Raw genomic sequence first — 18,940 nt, forward strand, 5'->3', positions numbered from 1 at the left:
CTGGAGCGGAACAGAACCCAGAGTAAACCAGAGCCGCTGAAGAGAAACGCCGTCCCCCCCTGCAATGTCTGGCCATGCAACCGCGGCCAGGGCCGGTGCGGGGACACATTTCCCCTCTGGTCCAGCCACTTGGGAGAAACCTCCATGACACTGAGAGCGCTGGAGGCCCGAGGTTCATCGTATCCTCTGCAAAGCTGAAATGCGGAAACACTGGGGGTGGGGGGATGTTTCCCCCCCGCTACCCCACCTCCCAGCCACGATGGGGGGAAATTTCCTCGCCTTCTCGCCCGACAAGCTGTGGCTGAGATTCGCCCCTATGCTCTGGCTGGCGCGTGCGGCCAAGCGGCCGATGCGGTGCGCACACGAGTCTCACCCCAGGCCCTGCCGCAGGCTCCCCCGTCCCCTGGCAGAGCCCCCGGGGAATGTGAAGAGATGTTTTCTCAGCCCTGCATTTTCATTCTGAGGCATCAAACCCTGGGGAGACCCCCTTCCCCCCTGCAGCCCCACTTCCCAGCTCTGCCCAGGTGATTAATTCCAGCTAATGAAGTGCTAATGGTGCCTCACTTCCAACCAGTTATTTAATTAACCAATGAGAAAAAGAAAGACTGATTATCCCGACAGAGGCGGCAGTGTATAATTAATGCATGGCGGGCTGCGGAGAAAACAAACAGTGACTAACCAGACGGGACTTCCCTGCCCGCCCTGGGACAGGCACGGGGTTCACAGGGTTGCTGTGCGGCCAGGAGCCCCGCTTCCCATCCGGTGCAGCAACTGGCAGGCACCGCCCAGGCAAGAGAGACCCAAAGCCCCAGCAAGACACTTCACACACTTCCCCGGGCAGAGCCGCGAGGCAGAGCCCCCCCGCCCCCCGCCTGGCACACACCTCCCCGGGGAGAGCCGCGAGGCAGAGCCGCCTCCCCCGCCTGGCACACACCTCCCCGGGCAGAGCCGCGAGGCAGAGCCCCCCCACCCCCTGCCTGGCACACACCTCCCCGGGCAGAGCCGCGAGGCAGAGCCCCCCCACCCCCTGCCTGGCACACACCTCCCCGGGCAGAGCCGCGAGGCAGAGCCTCCCCGCCCCCCGCCTGGCACACACCTCCCCGAGGAGAGCCGCGAGGCAGAGCCCCCCCGCCCCCCGCCTGGCACACACCTCCCCGAGGAGAGCCGCGAGGCAGAGCCCCCCCGCCCCCCGCCTGGCACACACTTCCCCGGGCAGAGCCGCGAGGCAGAGCCCCCCCACCCCCTGCCTGGCACACACCTCCCCGGGCAGAGCTGCGAGGCAGAGCCCCCCCACCCCCCACCTGGCACACACCTCCCCGGGGAGAGCCGCGAGGCAGAGCCCCCCCGCCCCCTGCCTGGCACACACCTCCCCGGGGAGAGCCGCGAGGCAGAGTCGCCTCCCCCGCCTGGCACACACCTCCCCGGGGAGAGCCGCGAGGCAGAGCCCCCCCACCCCCCGCCTGGCACACACCTCCCCGGGGAGAGCCGCGAGGCAGAGCCCCCCCACCCCCCGCCTGGCACACACCTCCCGGGCAGAGCCGCGAGGCAGAGCCCCCCCGCCCCCTGCCTGGCACACACCTCCCCGGGGAGAGCCGCGAGGCAGAGCCGCCTCCCCCGCCTGGCACACACCTCCCCGGGCAGAGCTGCGAGGCAGAGCCCCCCACCCCCCGCCTGGCACACACCTCCCCGGGGAGAGCCGCGAGGCAGAGCCGCCTCCCCCGCCTGGCACACACCTCCCCGGGCAGAGCCGCGAGGCAGAGCCCCCCACCCCCCGCCTGGCACACACCTCCCCGGGGAGAGCCGCGAGGCAGAGCCGCCTCCCCCGCCTGGCACACACCTCCCCGGGCAGAGCTGCGAGGCAGAGCCCCCCCGCCCCCCGCCTGGCACACACCTCCCCGGGGAGAGCCACGAGGCAGAGCCGCCTCCCCCGCCTGGCACACACCTCCCCGGGGAGAGCCGCGAGGCAGAGCCCCCCCACCCCCCGCCTGGCACACACCTCCCCGGGGAGAGCCGCGAGGCAGAGCCCCCCCACCCCCCGCCTGGCACACACCTCCCCGGGGAGAGCCGCGAGGCAGAGCCCCCCACCCCCCGCCTGGCACACACCTCCCTGGGGAGAGCCGCGAGGCAGAGCCCCCCACCTGGCACACACTTCCCCAAGGCGGACCCCCCGCGGCCTGGTGCCCCACCACACAGGAGAGGTGTCATGCCTGGGGATGGGGAGGTTGCTACCCATTCATGTAAGCGGGCTCCGACCACGGCTTCCCTGCCAGCTTGTGAGCAGCTAGCCTGGCCTCCTGCCCAGCCCGGCGCCCTCTGACCCAGCTCCGGGTTGGCCAGGCACAAAACGAACGGTCATTACAAAGCAGTGCGCTAAAGACGCTCCCCCGACCCAGCCGCCCTGCCCCTGCTCCAGGCACAGCGGGAAGTGGGTGGATTGCAAGCTCCACTGAGCACATGCCTTGATTTGTCTCCGGGACCAGGGTAACATCCCGGCCTCCCCGGGACCCCCCCACGCTCCAAAGGGGACCGGCGACACCAGCAGCAGCTGCGCCCCTGGCTTATCGGCAGCTGTAAAACCAAGGGCGAGACTCCCCTGCCGACGTGCCAGGAACCATGCTATGGGACTCCACCCTCCGGGCACTGGCGCCCACGCTCTCCGCTTGTTTGCAACACCCAGCCGCTGGCGCACCCCCACCCGGATCACCGATGGTGCGCAGAGGATGACGCCCTGTTCTCAGCTTTCATCGTGCCTGTGTCCTCGGGGGCCGAGCTAGATACGCTGGAGGGCAGGGATAGGGTCCAGAGGGACCTAGACAAATTGGAGGATTGGGCCAAAATAAATCTGATGAGGTTCAACAAGGACAAGTGCAGAGTCCTGCACTTAGGACGGAAGAATCCCATGCACTGCTACAGACTAGGGACCGAATGGCTAGGCAGCAGTTCTGCAGAGAAGGACCTAGGGGTGACAGTGGACGAGAAGCTGGATATGAGTCAACAGTGTGCCCTTGTTGCCAAGAAGGCCCATGGCATTTTGGGATGTATACGTAGGGGCATTGCCAGCAGATCAAGGGACGTGATTTTTCCCCTTTATTCAACACTGATGAGGCCTCATCTGGAGTACTGTGTCCAGTTTTGGGCTCCCCACTACAGAAGGGATGTGGACAAATCGGAGAGAGTCCAGCCAAGGGCAACGAAAATGATTAGGGGGCTGGAACACATGACTTATGAGGAGAGGCTGAGGGAACTGGGTTTATTTAGTCTGCAGAAGAGAAGAGTGAGGGGGGATTTGATAGCAGCCTTCAATTACCTGAAAGGGAGTTCCAAAGAGGATGGATCTGGACTGTTCTCAGTGGTAGCAGATGACAGAACAAGGAGTCATGGTCTCAAGTTGCAGTGGGGGAGGTTTAGGTTGAATATTAGGAAACACTATTTCACTAGGAGGGTGGTGAAGCACAGGAATGGGTTCCCTGGGGGGCGGGGGTGGAATCTCCTTCCTAGCCAGTGCCCGGAGGGTGGAGTCCCATAGCATGGTTCCTTAGAGGTTTTCAAGGTCAGGCTTGACAAAGCCCTGTCTGGGATGATTTATTTGGGATCGGTCCTGCTTTGAGCTGATATTCTATGATTCTATGAACATCTGCAATACGTACTTGGAATGGCACTGTATTTTGGCGACTCGTATGGGCGGAGCTTATTTGTGGGTGGAGCTTGGAACAGCACCACCTCTTTTTCCCCCAATTCCCCCCACCAGTGACATCAACTTATTGTATTGCACCTTGTCCTCACTTAGCCTGTGAGCTCTGGGAATTTAACTGGGAATTGGTCCTGCTTTGAGCAGGGGGTTGGACTAGATGACCTTCTGGGGTCCCTTCCAACCCTTATATTCTATGATTCTATGATTCTCTTTGCAGCAGGGACTGTCTCACCCCGTGTGTCTGTCCGGTGCCCGGTGCAATGAAGCATCTGGGCACTCCTCTATTACAAGGAGATCCACCCCGGCTTGAGGCTGGCATTTGACCAGCTCTGCCCCCGACTGGCTCATCGCCGATGTGGGAACTGCCACGCCTGACCCAGACATGGTCCCTCCAGCCCAGCGGCCTTCCCAGCTCGGACAGCAGCCACAGCCTGCTGCGGGATGAGCTGCCCACGGGTGGGCATCAGACACTGGGGCTCCTGCCTTGAGGAAGATGGGGTTCACAGCCCCCGCAAAACTTGTGGCTTTCATAAGCTTTGCTTTCATGGCTCTGGCTGGTCTCAAGATCTAACAGACCAGTCCCTTTTAAATCCTGTTAAACCATTGGCCACCATTACATCTGGTGGCAGTGAGTTCCACAGGTCAACTGTGTGTAAAGATATTTAGTTCCCTTTATATTTGCCCTCTTTCCAGGTCACTGCATGTCCCCTTAGTCCTTCACTAGGACTGAGGGTGAGCAGGAGACACTATTTGTTATTCTGTATCTAAGTGAGCATGGAGGAGAATGTGGTAAGGGACCAGGGGGCATCCAGGGCATTGTTCCAGAGCAAGCCAGGTGATGAATGCCCTGTTTGCCACACTGGAGAGCTGTCCCCCCAGTAGGCAGAGGGACACTCTCACGCTTCCAGCCAGGCTGCAGCTGCCCACCACAGTGGGACCGCACAGCGTCTGGCCTCATCTCTGTGGCGCTGATCTGGGGACTCTTCCAGGGGTCACCGCAGGTCCCACCCTGCCTCCCGCCTCCCCAGACACCCTGGTCTCTCCCCGCCAAAGCTCAGGCTCACACAACACTGAGAACCACCCACTCTGGAGCCAGCAGCTCGTCCTTGCTCTGAGTCGGGCCCACAGCTCTCAGAGCAGAGCGGGGTGTCCACACCAAAGCCTGCTGGAATTGCAGAGACGAGCCGCACTCCACACCTGGGCCCCACAGGTCACGATCCCTTCATGTGCCCAAGAGGGTCACTTCCCTGCTTGATTCACGCTCACGGCACAACTGTGACGAAGTGGGACTATTCTTAATGTTTCCTCTGAATAGTGTGGGGGTGCCTCAGTTTCCCCTAGGCAGTTCTTAAGTATCTAGGGGGTGGGGTAAGGGTGTATGATCATTGCAGAGCCCTAGAGGGCATGTGTGTGCAGGAGTCTGGACACAGAGAATGGCCGACACCCTGTTTCCTGGCAACTGATGGCCTGGGCCCTTCCCCCCTGCAAGGTGAGAGCTAAAGGGTTGGAGAACAAAGGAATCAGGTGACCACCTGGCCCGGGAAAGGAACAAAGCCCAGAGGAGGAGGGGCTGGAGGGGAGTCTCAGTTTGGGGCTGGCTGGGACATGGAGTGAAGTGCAGACGTGGTTATCTGGCTCACTGCCCCCCAGAATGGACCCAGCTGAGGGGTCCCGTTCTCTGCACCTGCAAGCTCTGTGTTAGACCATGTTCCTGTCGTCTAATAAACCTTCTGTTTTACTGGCTGGCTGAGAGTCACGTCTGACTGCGAAGTTGGGGTGCAGGACCCTCTGGCTTCCCCAGGAGCCCCGCCTGAGCGGACTCGCTGTGGGAAGCGCACGGAGGGGCAGAGGAGGCTGAATGCTCCGAGGTCAGACCCAGGAAGGTGGAAGCTGTGTGAGCTGTGTGTCCTGAAGACAGTCTGCTCACAGAAAGGCGACTACCCCAGAGTCCTGACTGGCTTCATGGGGAGCAGTTCCAGAGCATCGCCCAGGGACTCCGTGACAACTGGTGGCAGCGGTGGGATGTACTGCACCCCGTGGATGGCGCTTCCTGCAGTAAGTGACTGGGGAGCAGTAACACGAAGGGGGATTGCCGAGGACCAGGCCTGCTGAAGGCTCAGAGAGGAGCGGTTTCGGGGGGCGGTTAACCCCTGGGAGTGTGTGACCAGCGAGAAGGACTGTGCAGTAACAGGGTTCCCCTGGGGATTGCAGCGAGCAGTCCAAGGGGCGGAGGAGTCTGCAGCTCGACCCTGGCAAAGAGGTGGTGACCTCGAGAAGGGCTGGCACACTAGGGGTTCTCCCTGGAAACCGTGGGGAGCTGAGAGCACACAGGCCTGTGAGTCCACAACAACTTGGGAAGAGCGGAGTGATGGCCTGTCACCGTCTCCTTAAGAAGGACATTGTAACCCTGTGCAAAAAGAGAGGGTTGAGCATTGGAAAGTTCACCAAAGCACAGTTCATCGTGCAGCTGGAGGAGGATGACCGCTCTAAGGAACAGATTCCTGACCCCAACTGGGGCTATAGCAGGATCTGGGAGCAGCTGAAGCGGGAGCCAGGCATCGCCAAGACTCCTGTCCCCGACCAGACGAGGGTCTTCACGATCGGGTTCCCCATCGGGGGATCGAGATGGACGGGATTGGAGCGGAGTCTGAGAGAGCAAGAGGACCCTGGGAGACAGCGAGAGCCCGAGAAAGAGCTGCAGAAGCAGCAGCAGCATGAACTGGCGGTGGGGGAGCGGAGAGGCCTAGGGGACCTCCCCGGGGTGAGTGGGGATAGATCCCGGGGGGCCAGTTCCGCAGGGAACCTCGAGACTAAATTGCTGCCCCTGGTTAAGGGGGGGGGGTTTGGATGCCCACCTCACTGCCTTTGAGCAGGCTGGCGATTTGAACCAAGGGGACCCTGCGGAAAAGCCCCGGTGTCTAGCTCCCTTGCTGGGTCCCAAGGCCATAGACTCCGTCAGCCAGATGGTTGGGGATGTGGACAGGCTCCCACTCCTGACCCCAACCTATATGTCTGTGTGGAGTTTCCTGGGGCCAGGCCCCTCGGACCTCCAGTGGGAGCAGAAGGTGATGGTCAATGGGGAGACATTCTTGGGGTGGCCAAAGGGCATGGGCTGCATAAACCTTCCCACATGCGGCCTGCGAGTGCTATCGACCACCCCTGACCTAAGGGAGGGTGTGAAAATGGAAGGGCCTGGTGTAACTCCTACCAAGGAATGGGAGAGATGCTGGGGCATCCATGGGAACGTTGGTGGCTTCGAACTTCCCCAGGTCACCGGCTAAAGTGACCCCGCTCAGTTCGATCTCGAAGGGGGGAGAGATGTGACGAAGTGGGACTATTCTTAATGTTTCCTCTGAATAGTGTGGGGGTGCCTCAGTTTCCCCTAGGCAGTTCTTAAGTATCTAGGGGGTGGGGTAAGGGTGTATGATCATTGCAGAGCCCTAGAGGGCATGTGTGTGCAGGAGTCTGGACACAGAGAATGGCCGACACCCTGTTTCCTGGCAACTGATGGCCTGGGCCCTTCCCCCCTGCAAGGTGAGAGCTAAAGGGTTGGAGAACAAAGGAATCAGGTGACCACCTGGCCCGGGAAAGGAACAAAGCCCAGAGGAGGAGGGGCTGGAGGGGAGTCTCAGTTTGGGGCTGGCTGGGACATGGAGTGAAGGGCAGACGTGGTTGTCTGGCTCACTGCCCCCCAGAATGGACCCAGCTGAGGGGTCCCGTTCTCTGCACCTGCAAGCTCTGTGTTAGACCATGTTCCTGTCGTCTAATAAACCTTCTGTTTTACTGGCTGGCTGAGAGTCACGTCTGACTGCGAAGTTGGGGTGCAGGACCCTCTGGCTTCCCCAGGAGCCCCGCCTGAGCGGACTCGCTGTGGGAAGCGCACGGAGGGGCAGAGGAGGCTGAATGCTCCGAGGTCAGACCCAGGAAGGTGGAAGCTGTGTGAGCTGTGTGTCCTGAAGACAGTCTGCTCACAGAAAGGCGACTACCCCAGAGTCCTGACTGGCTTCATGGGGAGCAGTTCCAGAGCATCGCCCAGGGACTCCGTGACAACAACCCAAGGGTCTCACGGCTACCGTGCAGCCAGACACACTGGATACGTCTGGGGGAAGGCACCTGCAGTGCATGCTCTGATGTCCCCACTCCCCACCCCAGCGGGTTAATGGCCAAGGGCTCCCCCAACAGGTGAGGTTAGCAATGAGACACCCCATCCTGGTGGTGGTAAACTGTTCTGGTGACGTGAGAGACCGGAAGGAAGCTCTCGCCCCCAGTGAAGCCGGGACGCCTTGTTAGCACGAGACGTTGCACCCTCCGGTATCTCACGCTGGCCTGCACACGCTCCACAACCCAAGGCTGAGGCCTCGTCCATACACAGAGCCGCCCCCATGCAACTAACGGATTTCAAACTGATTTAGTCAGCGGCCGTGCAGATGCTTTGATTGCTCTTTGAACAGGGCTTAGAGCAGTTTAGCTGAAGGAAATTAGGAGCAAAATAAGCCACTCAGAGCAGAGGTGCCAGGACGGACAATGCGACAACGCAAGAATGTTCTGGGACACCCGCTAATGGTGACACCGGTTCCACCACGTTCCCCAGTCAGGACACATTGCAGAGTGCAGTAACCCTGCGTGTGAGCCCGCCCCCCTCCCTGCTTGGAGCTCTCCTCCCACAGGCAAGGCAAACTCCTTATTCAGGAGCCTTTCTCGCAGGCTGCCCCCATGCATTTTAATTTGAAGCAAAGGCCAAATTTACTTAAAAGCTCAAACAAACAGAGACGCCTGGGCCTCAAGACAGAAGCTTTTAGGATCCTGGTAACGAGGCCCCACTGAGCCACAGCCTGCCAGCCCTCACCACTCACAGCACCGATAACGAGGCCAGCCAATCCCATTCTCCCCAGCCCTGAAAGCACGTCACCCCTCCGCTGTTCCCACTTCCCCGCTGTGGACCCTGCAGTGCCCTCCAGGCTTCTAACCTCAGGGCTGAGAGCTGCTGTGTGAGGATGTGCCTTGGAGCCAGGCTGGACAGAAGCTCTGCAGGGAGGCAGACAGAGACCAAGTGGCTTTATAAGAACCTAAGAACAGCCAGACTGGGTCAGGCCAATGGTCCGTCTCTCCCAGGATCCTGTCTTCCGACAGTGGCCAATGCCAGGTGCCCCAGAGGGAATGAACAGAACAGGGCAGTTATCGAGTGACCCATCCTCTGTCATCCACTCCCAGCATCTGGTGGCCAGAGCATGGGGTTGTGTCCCTGACCATCCTGGCTAATAGCCAGGAACTTATCTAGTTATTTTCTGAACCCAGTTATACTTTTGTCCTTCACAACATCCCCTGGCAAGGAGTTTCACAGGTTGGGTGAAGAAATACTTCCTTGTGTTTGTTTTAAATCAATTGCCTATTAATTTCATTGGGTGACCCCTGGCTCATGTGTTATGGGAAGGGGTAAATAACACTCCCCTATTCACTTTCTCCACGTGTCATGATTTTATAGCCCTCCGTCATATCCCCCCTTAGTCGTCTCTTTTCCAAGATGAAAAGTTCCAGTCTTATTAATCTCTCCTCATACGGCAGCCGGTCCAGCCCCCTCCTTGTTTTCATTGCCTTTCTTTGCACCTTTTTTAATTCTAATATAGTTTTTTGAGATGAGGCAACCAGATCTGCAGGCAGGATTCAAGGTCTGGCTGCACCATGGATTTCTATGGTGGCATGAGATTTTCTGTCTTCTTATCTAGCCCTTTCCTAATGGCTCCTGTTGGCGTTTCTGGCAGCTGCCGCACACTGAGCGGATGTTTTCAGAGAACGATCCACGGTGACTCCGAGAGCTCTTTGCGGACGCTGCTTTCCTTATTCTACTTGAGTTGCCTGCTCAGTGTTAGAAGAAAGCGATCTCCAATGGGATTTGTCCCCATTCGCACAGGACAAGCTCAACAGTCCAGAGAATGACCCTGGTCCAGGAAGGCAGGGGGCGGGTATCAGCCCTGCTGCCGGAAGGGAATCTGGAGGGACTTTTCCATGGAAGGGACAGCAGCAGGGTCAGCATGGGGAGATGTGCATGATTAACCCTTTCCTACATCCCCTCCACACCCCCAGGGCTTCGTCTTGTGACTCTCATGCCTGCCCCGTCCAATGAATCCAGTGCAAGGAATTATGATTTACTGAGAAGCCACAAGTGGGTTCAAAGCCACCAACTGGCCCCAGGTTCACATGGACGCAGGGAGAGATCCAGACGCCTGGTGCCCCAAACCAGGGTGGGGAGCTGGGCCCGTCCCTGCCCTCGAGGTTCATGACCCTTCACAGACTCGGCCTGCGTTTCCCGAGTGGGATGAGCGGTGGGCGGACAGAACTCCCTGAGGGGTCCAGGGTCCGGGCTGGGGGTTCTGAGCACCACAACCCTTCTCCTGCCGCAGCACGGGACAGGGGATGGCGGGGTGTGTGTGTCGTGTTTCTTTTATAGAAGAGTCGTGGCTAACCCACGCGACTAAAGTGCAGGGTCTGGAACACCCCCCTTTCCCCCCGCGGATTGTCCCAGCAACCAGCCAGCACATTGCTTCATCATCTCCCAAGCACAGTGATTTGTCTTAACCCAGACCACTTCCCTGAATGAAAGTACCACTAATGAGCAGAGGCAGCCAGGGGAGGGGGGGGCTCTCTTCTGCCTCCCACATGCACCTCACCCCTGGGATTATAGCATCACTGGGCTCATTCAGGGAACGCTGCTGCTTTCCCCTCTGACAGATGGCCCAGAACTGGCTCCACAAGCTCCGCCCTCTCCACAGGGCCATATCACCCAGTATGGCCCACGCGGGCACTGTAGGAAAGAGGGAGGCCAGGGGGAGTTGGCGCAGCTGCATCTCCTCGGGGCTTCGGACAGCGCAGAGGGAGCTGGACCCCGGAGTCACTCAGCAAAGCTGAGGCCGAAAGAATCCAATGCCAAGCATGCAGACCCGGGCTCCGCACACAGGCCCAGAGGCGGGGGGGAGGGGGTCACCAGCAAACCCCCTTCCCACTCCATTCTGGGCACCTCGCTTGAAGTCACCCTGCCCGTGAGTCATGCACCAGTGTCTGCAAAATCAGATGTTTCAGCGGCAACCACCAAAGAAACCAGCCTTGCCTCACTCAGCCTTCTACCTGCCTTGGCCCGGGCGGAGGGCAGGAACCAGACAGACTCGCCTCAAGCCTCACCCTCCGGAGGAAGCAAATGTCACCGTGAAAAATCAACTCCGGCTGCAGGCAGCGCCCCTCCAGGGTCCCTGCCCCCCGCCCGCTCAGCCGCTGACACAGGCCGTGTCCCAGTAACGAAGCCAAGTTTATTCTACCGGTGCCAACTGCGAGGAATGAGCCGGCTGCACACGCTCCTCGCAGGCTCCCTGGCACGGGCCCGGCTGCCTCAGCGTCTGCAGAGGGCCTGGAGGCAGAATCCTGGCACAACCCTACCTGCCCCTCCTCCCCGTGGGGCGAGAATCCCAGGCCCCTGGCTGCAGACACCTCCAGTCCCCGCCAGATTCTGGCCTCAGTCAGGAGGAAACAAACATAAGGAAAAGAGCCATCAGATGTCCCAGTGGGACGCAACCAACTCGCTCCGAATGGGTGTGACCAAGCCAGGACAGCAAAGTGGGGAGAGCTACAGAAACCGATGCAAGGCAAGGGGAGGCAGCAGGCAGTGGGGAGACATTCTGGCAGCGTTGCCCCCCCCCCCCCCCCCCGGCCCTATCCAAAGGTGCAGCATCCCTTTAGGGCACAGTGCTGAGCGTGGGGATTTCTCGGTTTGGGATCTGCTCCCCTCTCAGCACCCACCAGGGTCTGTCCTAAACGCGCGGCCAGGGACTGCCTTCCAGCGCCCCGGGCCCCACTCTGGGAACAGGACACAACAGACCAAACAAGCGGGGTCCCCAGTGGGTGACAGAACAGTGGAGAGAGAGGAGTCCCAGGGACAGGGAGGCTGCGGGGCAGGCGATTCAAGGAGGTAGCTGCAGAGGAGAAGGCTCTTGCGCCATTGCTGGGGAGGCGAGGGCTGGAGGAGAGGAGGGAGGGGGGCAGGGAGGTAGGAGGACAAGTTCTGTTCTCGTTCACAGCCGTACAGCCCCAGAAGAGAGCAGGCAGCAGCCCGGGACGCTGCCTGATGCAAAGCCAGATCCCAGGGCGAACAGGGACTCTCAGTGCCTGTTGCGTCCCCTATAGGGTAACAGCCTACTACTGCTCTACACTGGCAGAGCCGTTCCCTTCATGCCAGCAGCGGAGGCCAGGGCTGTGGTGCGGAAGCTGCCAGGTTCCAGCCCTGCCGATGATCCTGGCGGGGCAACTCCAAGGGGTGAGCGGCAGAGGCCTGTGGGCGGGGGGCAAGGGGTCCCCCAAGCGACGCACTCGGGGAGATTTGAACACTGCTCCAAAAGCAGCCAGACAAGAAAAGGGGGGTTCATTTTTGTGCATTTGAGAAGAGCTGCCCGACCCCATCTACTCCCCGGACGCTGAAGGGACCCAGCCCCCCTGTGGCGCTCACTGCCCCGAACCTGCCCCTCTGTGGAGCTGCTGCCCGATGTGCTACCCAGATGGGCATGGGCTCTGCCCCCCCCAGCCCCCGGGCACAGGAAAGCCTCCAGGCTGCTGGAGGGGGGAGGCTCACTTAGCCAAGGACCTCACATGGACCAACCCCAGGGGGAGGGTTCCAACTGCAACTGGCAGGGTCAACATGGCCCCCTCCCGCTCTCCACTGCTCTCCTCTGGGACGCAGGGATGGGGGTGCATGGCAGAGCTCCCACACCACGACACATGCGCGTACACACACCCCCCCATGCATCCAACACCCCACCGGACACACACACACATCACCCCAGCATGAACCCAACACACCGCCGGCCCCCCCCCCCCACAGCACACACCCCGCCACAGCCAGACCACCCCTCCTGCGCACACACGTGCCCACACACCACCACACCCTGCACTCTGCCACACGCACAACTGGGCCCCTGCCTCTCTCTTTGCTATTCTCACCCGTTGGGCCACATTCGTTGAGCCACGTTACTGCTTTGCTTGCATCTTTGGCATACGGAGCTGACAGCACCCCCGCTTTACAAACAGGGAAACTGAGGCACAGACAGACAATGCATCACACAGCAAATCAGCGGCAAAATATAGAAGAAAACCCAGCTCTCCCGGCTGCCTGGCCCCAGCTCTCTCCACTCGACCGGAGGCAGTGCCCTACTGATGTGGTTCGTTGATGTTCTAATCTGGGCCTTTGGAATGTGGTCGGGCCATGGGCACAGGCATTGGCCTGTGGTTTGCAGTGAAGCCCAGAGGATCCTTAAAGGGGTGATATCCACAGGGCGATTCTCCCGCTGCCTGCTGATGAGGGTCCTCTAGCTAGAGGAGAAGTGGAGAAAACAGCATTGTGAACTGGCTAGTGTGTGGGTGCCCCCCCCCCCCCCAGCCTGTCCTGAGCAGTCTCTAGAGGATAGAACTACTCCACTGTGTGTCAGAAGCCCTGTACTGCTGACAGCTAGTGGAGATTTTCCTTTACGGGAGGACCTGAGTTTATTACCTCTGCTACTGTGAGGCCCCCAGCAACATGCCTAGCCAGAAGGCTGCTACCAGTTGGTAAGACTAGAGTGGTGAACAAATGAGCCAGGTCTGGGAGTCTATCTGCCTCAAACCCCGGGTGTGTGTTTGCAGAAAATACTTTGCAGCAGACAAGGGGGCATATTTGTTTTTGTCTTATATAAGGGACTAACGTATAACTCATGCGTGAGAGATGCATGGTCAGCATTCCTAGCACAAACCCAATTATCCCAGCTCCTCTGCTCACGAACATTTCCAGGGGGTGCTGAGGAGCGCCGCCTTATCCCTCAGTGCTGGAAGAACTGGTTTTTTTAAACAACCCCTCTACGGGCGCTGAGACCCGGGCCAGACGTTGCACAGTTACTCCATTACTAAATACACTTTTCCTTCCCACTAGGTGATGGGCAGAAATGCTAAGATTTAACTGAGTCTCTTTATCGGTCACAGGTACAGAGGGAAAGAACCGTATGTTTTTATAGGGCCAGAAGGATCCCAAACCACCCTGCAGGCTGTTTCTCTGGTGAGTGCTCATCAACCACTCTGATGCACCTGCCTCTGGGGCAGATCAGATCACAACAGCCGCTCAATGCCACATGACAACAGCTTGTAGCAAGGGAGAAGAAGGAGAAGGTCTCCCATCGAACCCACAGTAGGCAGAATGTAGGTATCAGAGCTGGAATTTCCCACGACACCGGACCAAATTCCCTGATCCTTCTGAAAGGGAACAAGGGAATTTGAATGTCACTCGGGCTCAGGACACTGGGATTAGGGCTCTGCCTGAAGGAAAGGGGAGTGTCGCCTACTACCAGCGACGGGAACCTCCTGAGAGTCTGGGGGTGGTGTGAACGGGACCACACCGATCTGCTCCAGAACCAGAAACTGGTGCACAGACCTAGAGTGGTGCTGGAGGGAAAAAGCCACGTTCACAGCCCACGTGTGGGAGACGCTGCTGGGACAAACAGGGACAGGGCCCAGCGATAAGATCTCATTCTGCTGGGCCATTCTAGCCTCTTGCCCTAGATATGGGGCATCCGGGAAAGGCCGATGCATGCACCAGTAACTGTAGCCTCCCGGAGGGGATATGGGCATGGCAGTGAGACGGACACACCTTTCCTGTCCCAGGGCAGCGCGGCCCAGCACTCGGATCACATTTCTCCCCAGCCACGGGCCGTGTCTGAAGAGATCCCTCAACACCAGCATGGTTGGCCTGCAAAGCAATCTCTCCTGGTGCCAGTGGGGCTGGAGGAACAATGTCATTTATGGATGGCTCTGATTTGCTGCTAGCGTCATCTAAACATCCCAGAAACGGACCGTTTTCATTCAATGTGTCTCACCCACCCACGCCTCCACAGCCCCACCCACGCCCATCGCACACTCAGACATACAGAGCACGCCTAGACTCCCCCCCCGCCACATTCATGCCCAACACGCACAGAGCATGTGCTCATGTCCCCAGCACACACCACACACATGGGTATACACCTTGCACACGTGGGCCCAGAGCTGGCTTGAGCAGGGCAGCCGGGGTGCAGAGGGTTAAGACTGGCAGAGGCTCGCTGCAAAGGAGAGAGCAGGGTTAGCATCCAGGCGCGGCTCTGTGCTGTCTATACAGAGCAATTTTCATAAGCTCTTTAAATTCAAAATCAATGACCCGGGCTGCAGGCACAATGGGATTCCGCTCTCCGCTCAGCACGGCTCCCCCTTCTTGCCAGAGAGTGGGAGGGACGGAAAAACCTCCCACCCCCCCCCCCCCGGTGATCTCACAGAGGGCAGGTTAGCCGACTTCCCCATGCAGCCAGGGCTGGGGTGGGCAGCCCGCTCCTCTACCCTGCGCATGCCACATCCTTTGCTCCCTGCGGGGGGGTCAGGGGGGGTACTTGCAGTGCCCTGTGCTGGGTATCGCTCCGGAGGCAACAGGCAGAGGAGGGGCTGTCCACGTGCCCCTTCGTCTGGTGCCGCACAGAGGGCCTGAAGCCTTTCCAAGGAAACAGTCTCAGTTGTTGCCAGTGGGGAGGCGCCCTCTCTCTCTCCCCCCCCCAATCTCCTCTCGAGGGGGACAAAGCGGAAGAGGCCTAGGTGCAGGACGAAGAGCCGTACAGAGGGCAGAGAAGAGATGGGGGTCAGGGTGACCCTCGAGGCCCCACCTACACAATAACCCAGCCAGGTCACTGTACGTGGGACCTTACCCTGTCCCCACAGCTGGGTTAGAACCTGGACAGTACCAGGCTTTAGCCCCCAGTGCAGGGATGCGGTCAGGTACAGGCTACACTGATCTGTGTTTTAACTGGGTCCCCACCCCCTCCACTACCGCTGTTGATTACACGAGGCCACGTCAAACCCCCGTCTTCTTGGGACCTAGCGACATCCTCCATGTTCTGCACCTTGACATTTTTAGCAACTTGAGGTCTGCAGAGGCAGCTATGAGTTGGGGAGGCCGAGTGGATGCAGCATGTTCCAGCAGAGACGTACACACCGTGCTCTCTCCTGGTGACCCTCCTGTCCATCTAAACCATGTGACTCGGACTGAACGCTGCTGTTGGCCTAGGGAATAAACACAGAGCAGCAAGCCCTGCAGAATCCCAGGGGCAGTACAAGGGAGGAAATTACGATGGCCGGACCTGGGACAGCACCACTCCACCGAGCAAACTAACCAGTTGCCTAGAGCAGAAACTGGTTACCGGATGAGTGAGCAAGGTTGCAAAGAAGCGACATTTCTAAGCTGCCCTGGGGCAACAGTAGAAAGCAGACGCATGACAAGGCTGAACTGACCATCTTTGTCTGCGCCATGTTTACACTGTCCCAGTATAAAGCAGCTTCTCTTTGCTGACGTTTTAAGGAGCAAAGTTCACCACAAAATGAAGCTTCAGTCTTTTTACCCAGTTTTAAAGGCTGATGGAGGGGGAGCTAGCTGTGAAAAGGCAGGCCTGTCGCAGGGCTCAGCAGGAAGCAGCCAACTCTACGTTAAAGCTGGACCTGCATTCTCATTAGCAGCCATGAAACACTATCTGGGGACAATCAGTCACTTCCCCGCTCTGTGCCTTGGTTTCCCCCTCACAACACTGGAATGATGATACTGCCCGGCTTCCCAGGAGGGTTGTGAGGCTCCTGGGAACACTAAAGTCTGGCTGGAAGACGCTGTCTGAACTACAGAGTGTTATTCCAGTCAGGGCTCTGGTACGGTGACTTGCTGACAGCCACTTCCCAGTGAAAGGTCTCAGCATACGAGAGATCTGAGTTTATTTTTAACTGAGGTTTGATTTAAATCCATACGGACATTGTGAAGTTCCCAGAGAAGCTGAAAGTTGTGTGGGTTTTGAGTTCCTACACGGCTCAAAAATATCTTCCTTTCAGCACATCTCTGCAGACAAAGCCGCTCTGCCCGCACACATAACACTGCTCAGCGAACCGGGGGGGTGTCGGCTCAACTCCCACAGGCCTCTGGAAACTCACAGTCAAGGCCTGAAATTCACCCCACTGCATGGCAGAGAAAGGAGCATAAAGGGGATCTAGCTGTCTATGTATGTGGACAACCCCCTTGCCCCAGGATCTGACCATCACTTGGTATAAATGGATTCATCTCCACAGCCATCCCCAGGAAGTAGGTCAGGAGCATTAATCCCATTTCACAGAGGGGAAAATCAAGGCCCCGAGAAATGGTGCATCACACAGGGGGCATGTGAACCCAGAGCGCCTGCCGCCCAATCCAGCATCTTCACCACAGGACCATCCTTCCTAAGGAGCAAACGTGCCATGAGGCCCCGGCACAATGGAGTTAATCACACACGGTGCTTTAGTCCGCACTACGGATTTCCTGGTGGGCGGCTGTGTTTAAATCCGAGCCCCCAGTGTTATCGGAATGGTAGCTCCCCTGTGCCCGGAGAGGGACCTCACGCAGGTAGGCTACGAACTGCTCTGCAGCTTGCACCTGCGGCCCGACTCCCGTGCCCTGCACCTTGTGTCGGCATCTGGCCCTGTGCAGAGCAGATGGCACACGCTGCCAGTCTGAGCCCTGAAGAGGAATGGAGTGGACCCAGCCAAGGGGGCTGCGCTGCTGGGCACCTGAAAACAACATCCCTGTGTCTGGAGGAAGGCAGAGAGCACCTGGCAGAGGAGAGAGCCAGCTACTTGGGGAAACCGCGCTGTGCAGTTCCGATGGCACACCCTGCACAACCCCCGCGCCCAGCAGAGGGGGACAGCTGGACTCCTGCCAGAGGACAGGAATTCCCGCGCTGCCCTGGATGCAACCAGCAAGGCTGGAGGGACCTGGGGGCCTGGCACAGGGGCAGGAAGAATACAGAGCAAGGGGAAAATCCCTCCCTGGTGGAACGACACCGGAATCCCACCAGGGACGGAGTCAGGTCCAGGGGACAGTTGCTCCCCCAGGGGACGTCCAGGGGGCTCTCCGCAGACACAGGGAGGGCGTGCGGAGGAATCAAAGATGGCTCAAGGAGCGATGCCAGCCGCAGCTCTGCCCAATGTGCCTTAGCCACCCGACCTTCCTGCCAACCCCGGCCCCACCTGGCAGCAGCAGGACAGGGTCCTTTCTCCCTCGGGCAGCTCCCATGTCTCTGGGAGGACGACAGGGTCCAGCTCGCTCAGTGCCCTGGCTCCGCCGCACAGGGATTTGGGGAAGAACTCTTTTGGCCCGCATCAAAGGAGCAGGCAAGCCCCAGACCAGCCGGAATGTCTCCAGGCACCGCCAGGCCACGGACCCTTCCCCACCCCGGCAAACAACTTCTCCCACTCGCACAGACCCAGCCACCCGGGAATCGCCCCTCCACACACTCACACACTCACACACACACACACACACACACACAGAGGCTCCCAGGGCAGCACACACACGACACACCGGCAGCTGTCACTAGCCTATTTGCCAGGCTGCAACTTCAGGACGCATCATGTGGAAGCAGAAGCGTTCTCCCATCCCCACCGCCAGTCCTTCCGCACCGTGACCAGAGACCCCGGGGCTGGGCTGGGCTGGGCAGGGCAGGGCACCCCCCCTTCTCCTGGAGTAACTTCTATAGGACAAAGAGGCAGAAGCAGGGAGGGCAAGTGGCGGGGGGGAGCGGGGATTACAGGGGCCAGCCCGGGGATGGGGGAGGGAAGGGTCCTGCTGGGAAGCACCTGCCCTGGCCTGGGGCAGTCTGGGGGGCTGGAGACCCGGCTGCGCCCTGCACCTTGCTGCTAAGCGGATGCTGCACCTCTCCCCCCCGGCCGGGCAGGACTCACCCGTCAGCTGGTCGTAGGAGCCGTCCAGGTCCCTGGACTCGGACAGACTCTCCCGCCCGCCTTGGCTCCGCATCCTCCCGAGTCCGGCGCGGGGCTGGGACAGAGCCCGGCGGCCCCGCTCTGGCTGCGGAGCGGAGGGGGGCCGGGCGCACCCCCGCCCGCTGCGCCCGCTGCTCCGGGTCTCCTCCGCTCCGGCTGGGCGAGGAGGTGGGGGGAGGGAAGGGGTGAAAGGGAGGGGGGGCCGAGGGGGCTGCGGGATGGAAGGGGGCAGGGACTGCTGGGGGGGCGGTAGGGGGCAGGGGTTGGGGGCTGGGGCTGCTCGCAAGGGAGAAGGGGCTGCTGGGGGGTGGAAGGGGGCAGGGGCTGGTCGGGGGAGAGGGGGCTGGATAGGGGCAGAAGCTCCGGGGGTGCTCCGTGAGGGGGGGGGGCACGGGCCGGGGCTGCTCCCAGAGGCTGCGGGGGACCCGGCAGCCG

The 18,940-nt window shown here is 59.8% G+C and overlaps 1 protein-coding gene across 4 annotated transcripts in view; it reads right to left on the reverse strand.

The window, feature by feature from the left end:
* Nucleotides 1-18,714, reverse strand: part of KCNIP2 (potassium voltage-gated channel interacting protein 2) — a 155,358-nt gene extending 136,644 nt beyond the window's left edge. Inside the window, exon 1 of one of the 4 annotated variants that reach the window (XM_048857324.2) lies at nt 18,467-18,709. In XM_048857324.2, coding sequence (XP_048713281.1) covers nt 18,467-18,539 — 73 coding nt within the window. In that variant the 5' untranslated portion in view covers nt 18,540-18,709. Of the gene's footprint in view, nt 1-18,466 lie in introns of all 4 variants that reach the window. The other 3 variants (XM_048857323.2, XM_048857329.2, XM_048857327.2) reach the window with 3 other exon arrangements.
* Nucleotides 18,715-18,940: the final 226 nt, after the last annotated feature.

Source organism: Caretta caretta, chromosome 7 (assembly GCF_965140235.1).
Source record: "Caretta caretta isolate rCarCar2 chromosome 7, rCarCar1.hap1, whole genome shotgun sequence".
Classification (NCBI taxonomy): Eukaryota; Metazoa; Chordata; order Testudines; family Cheloniidae; genus Caretta; species Caretta caretta.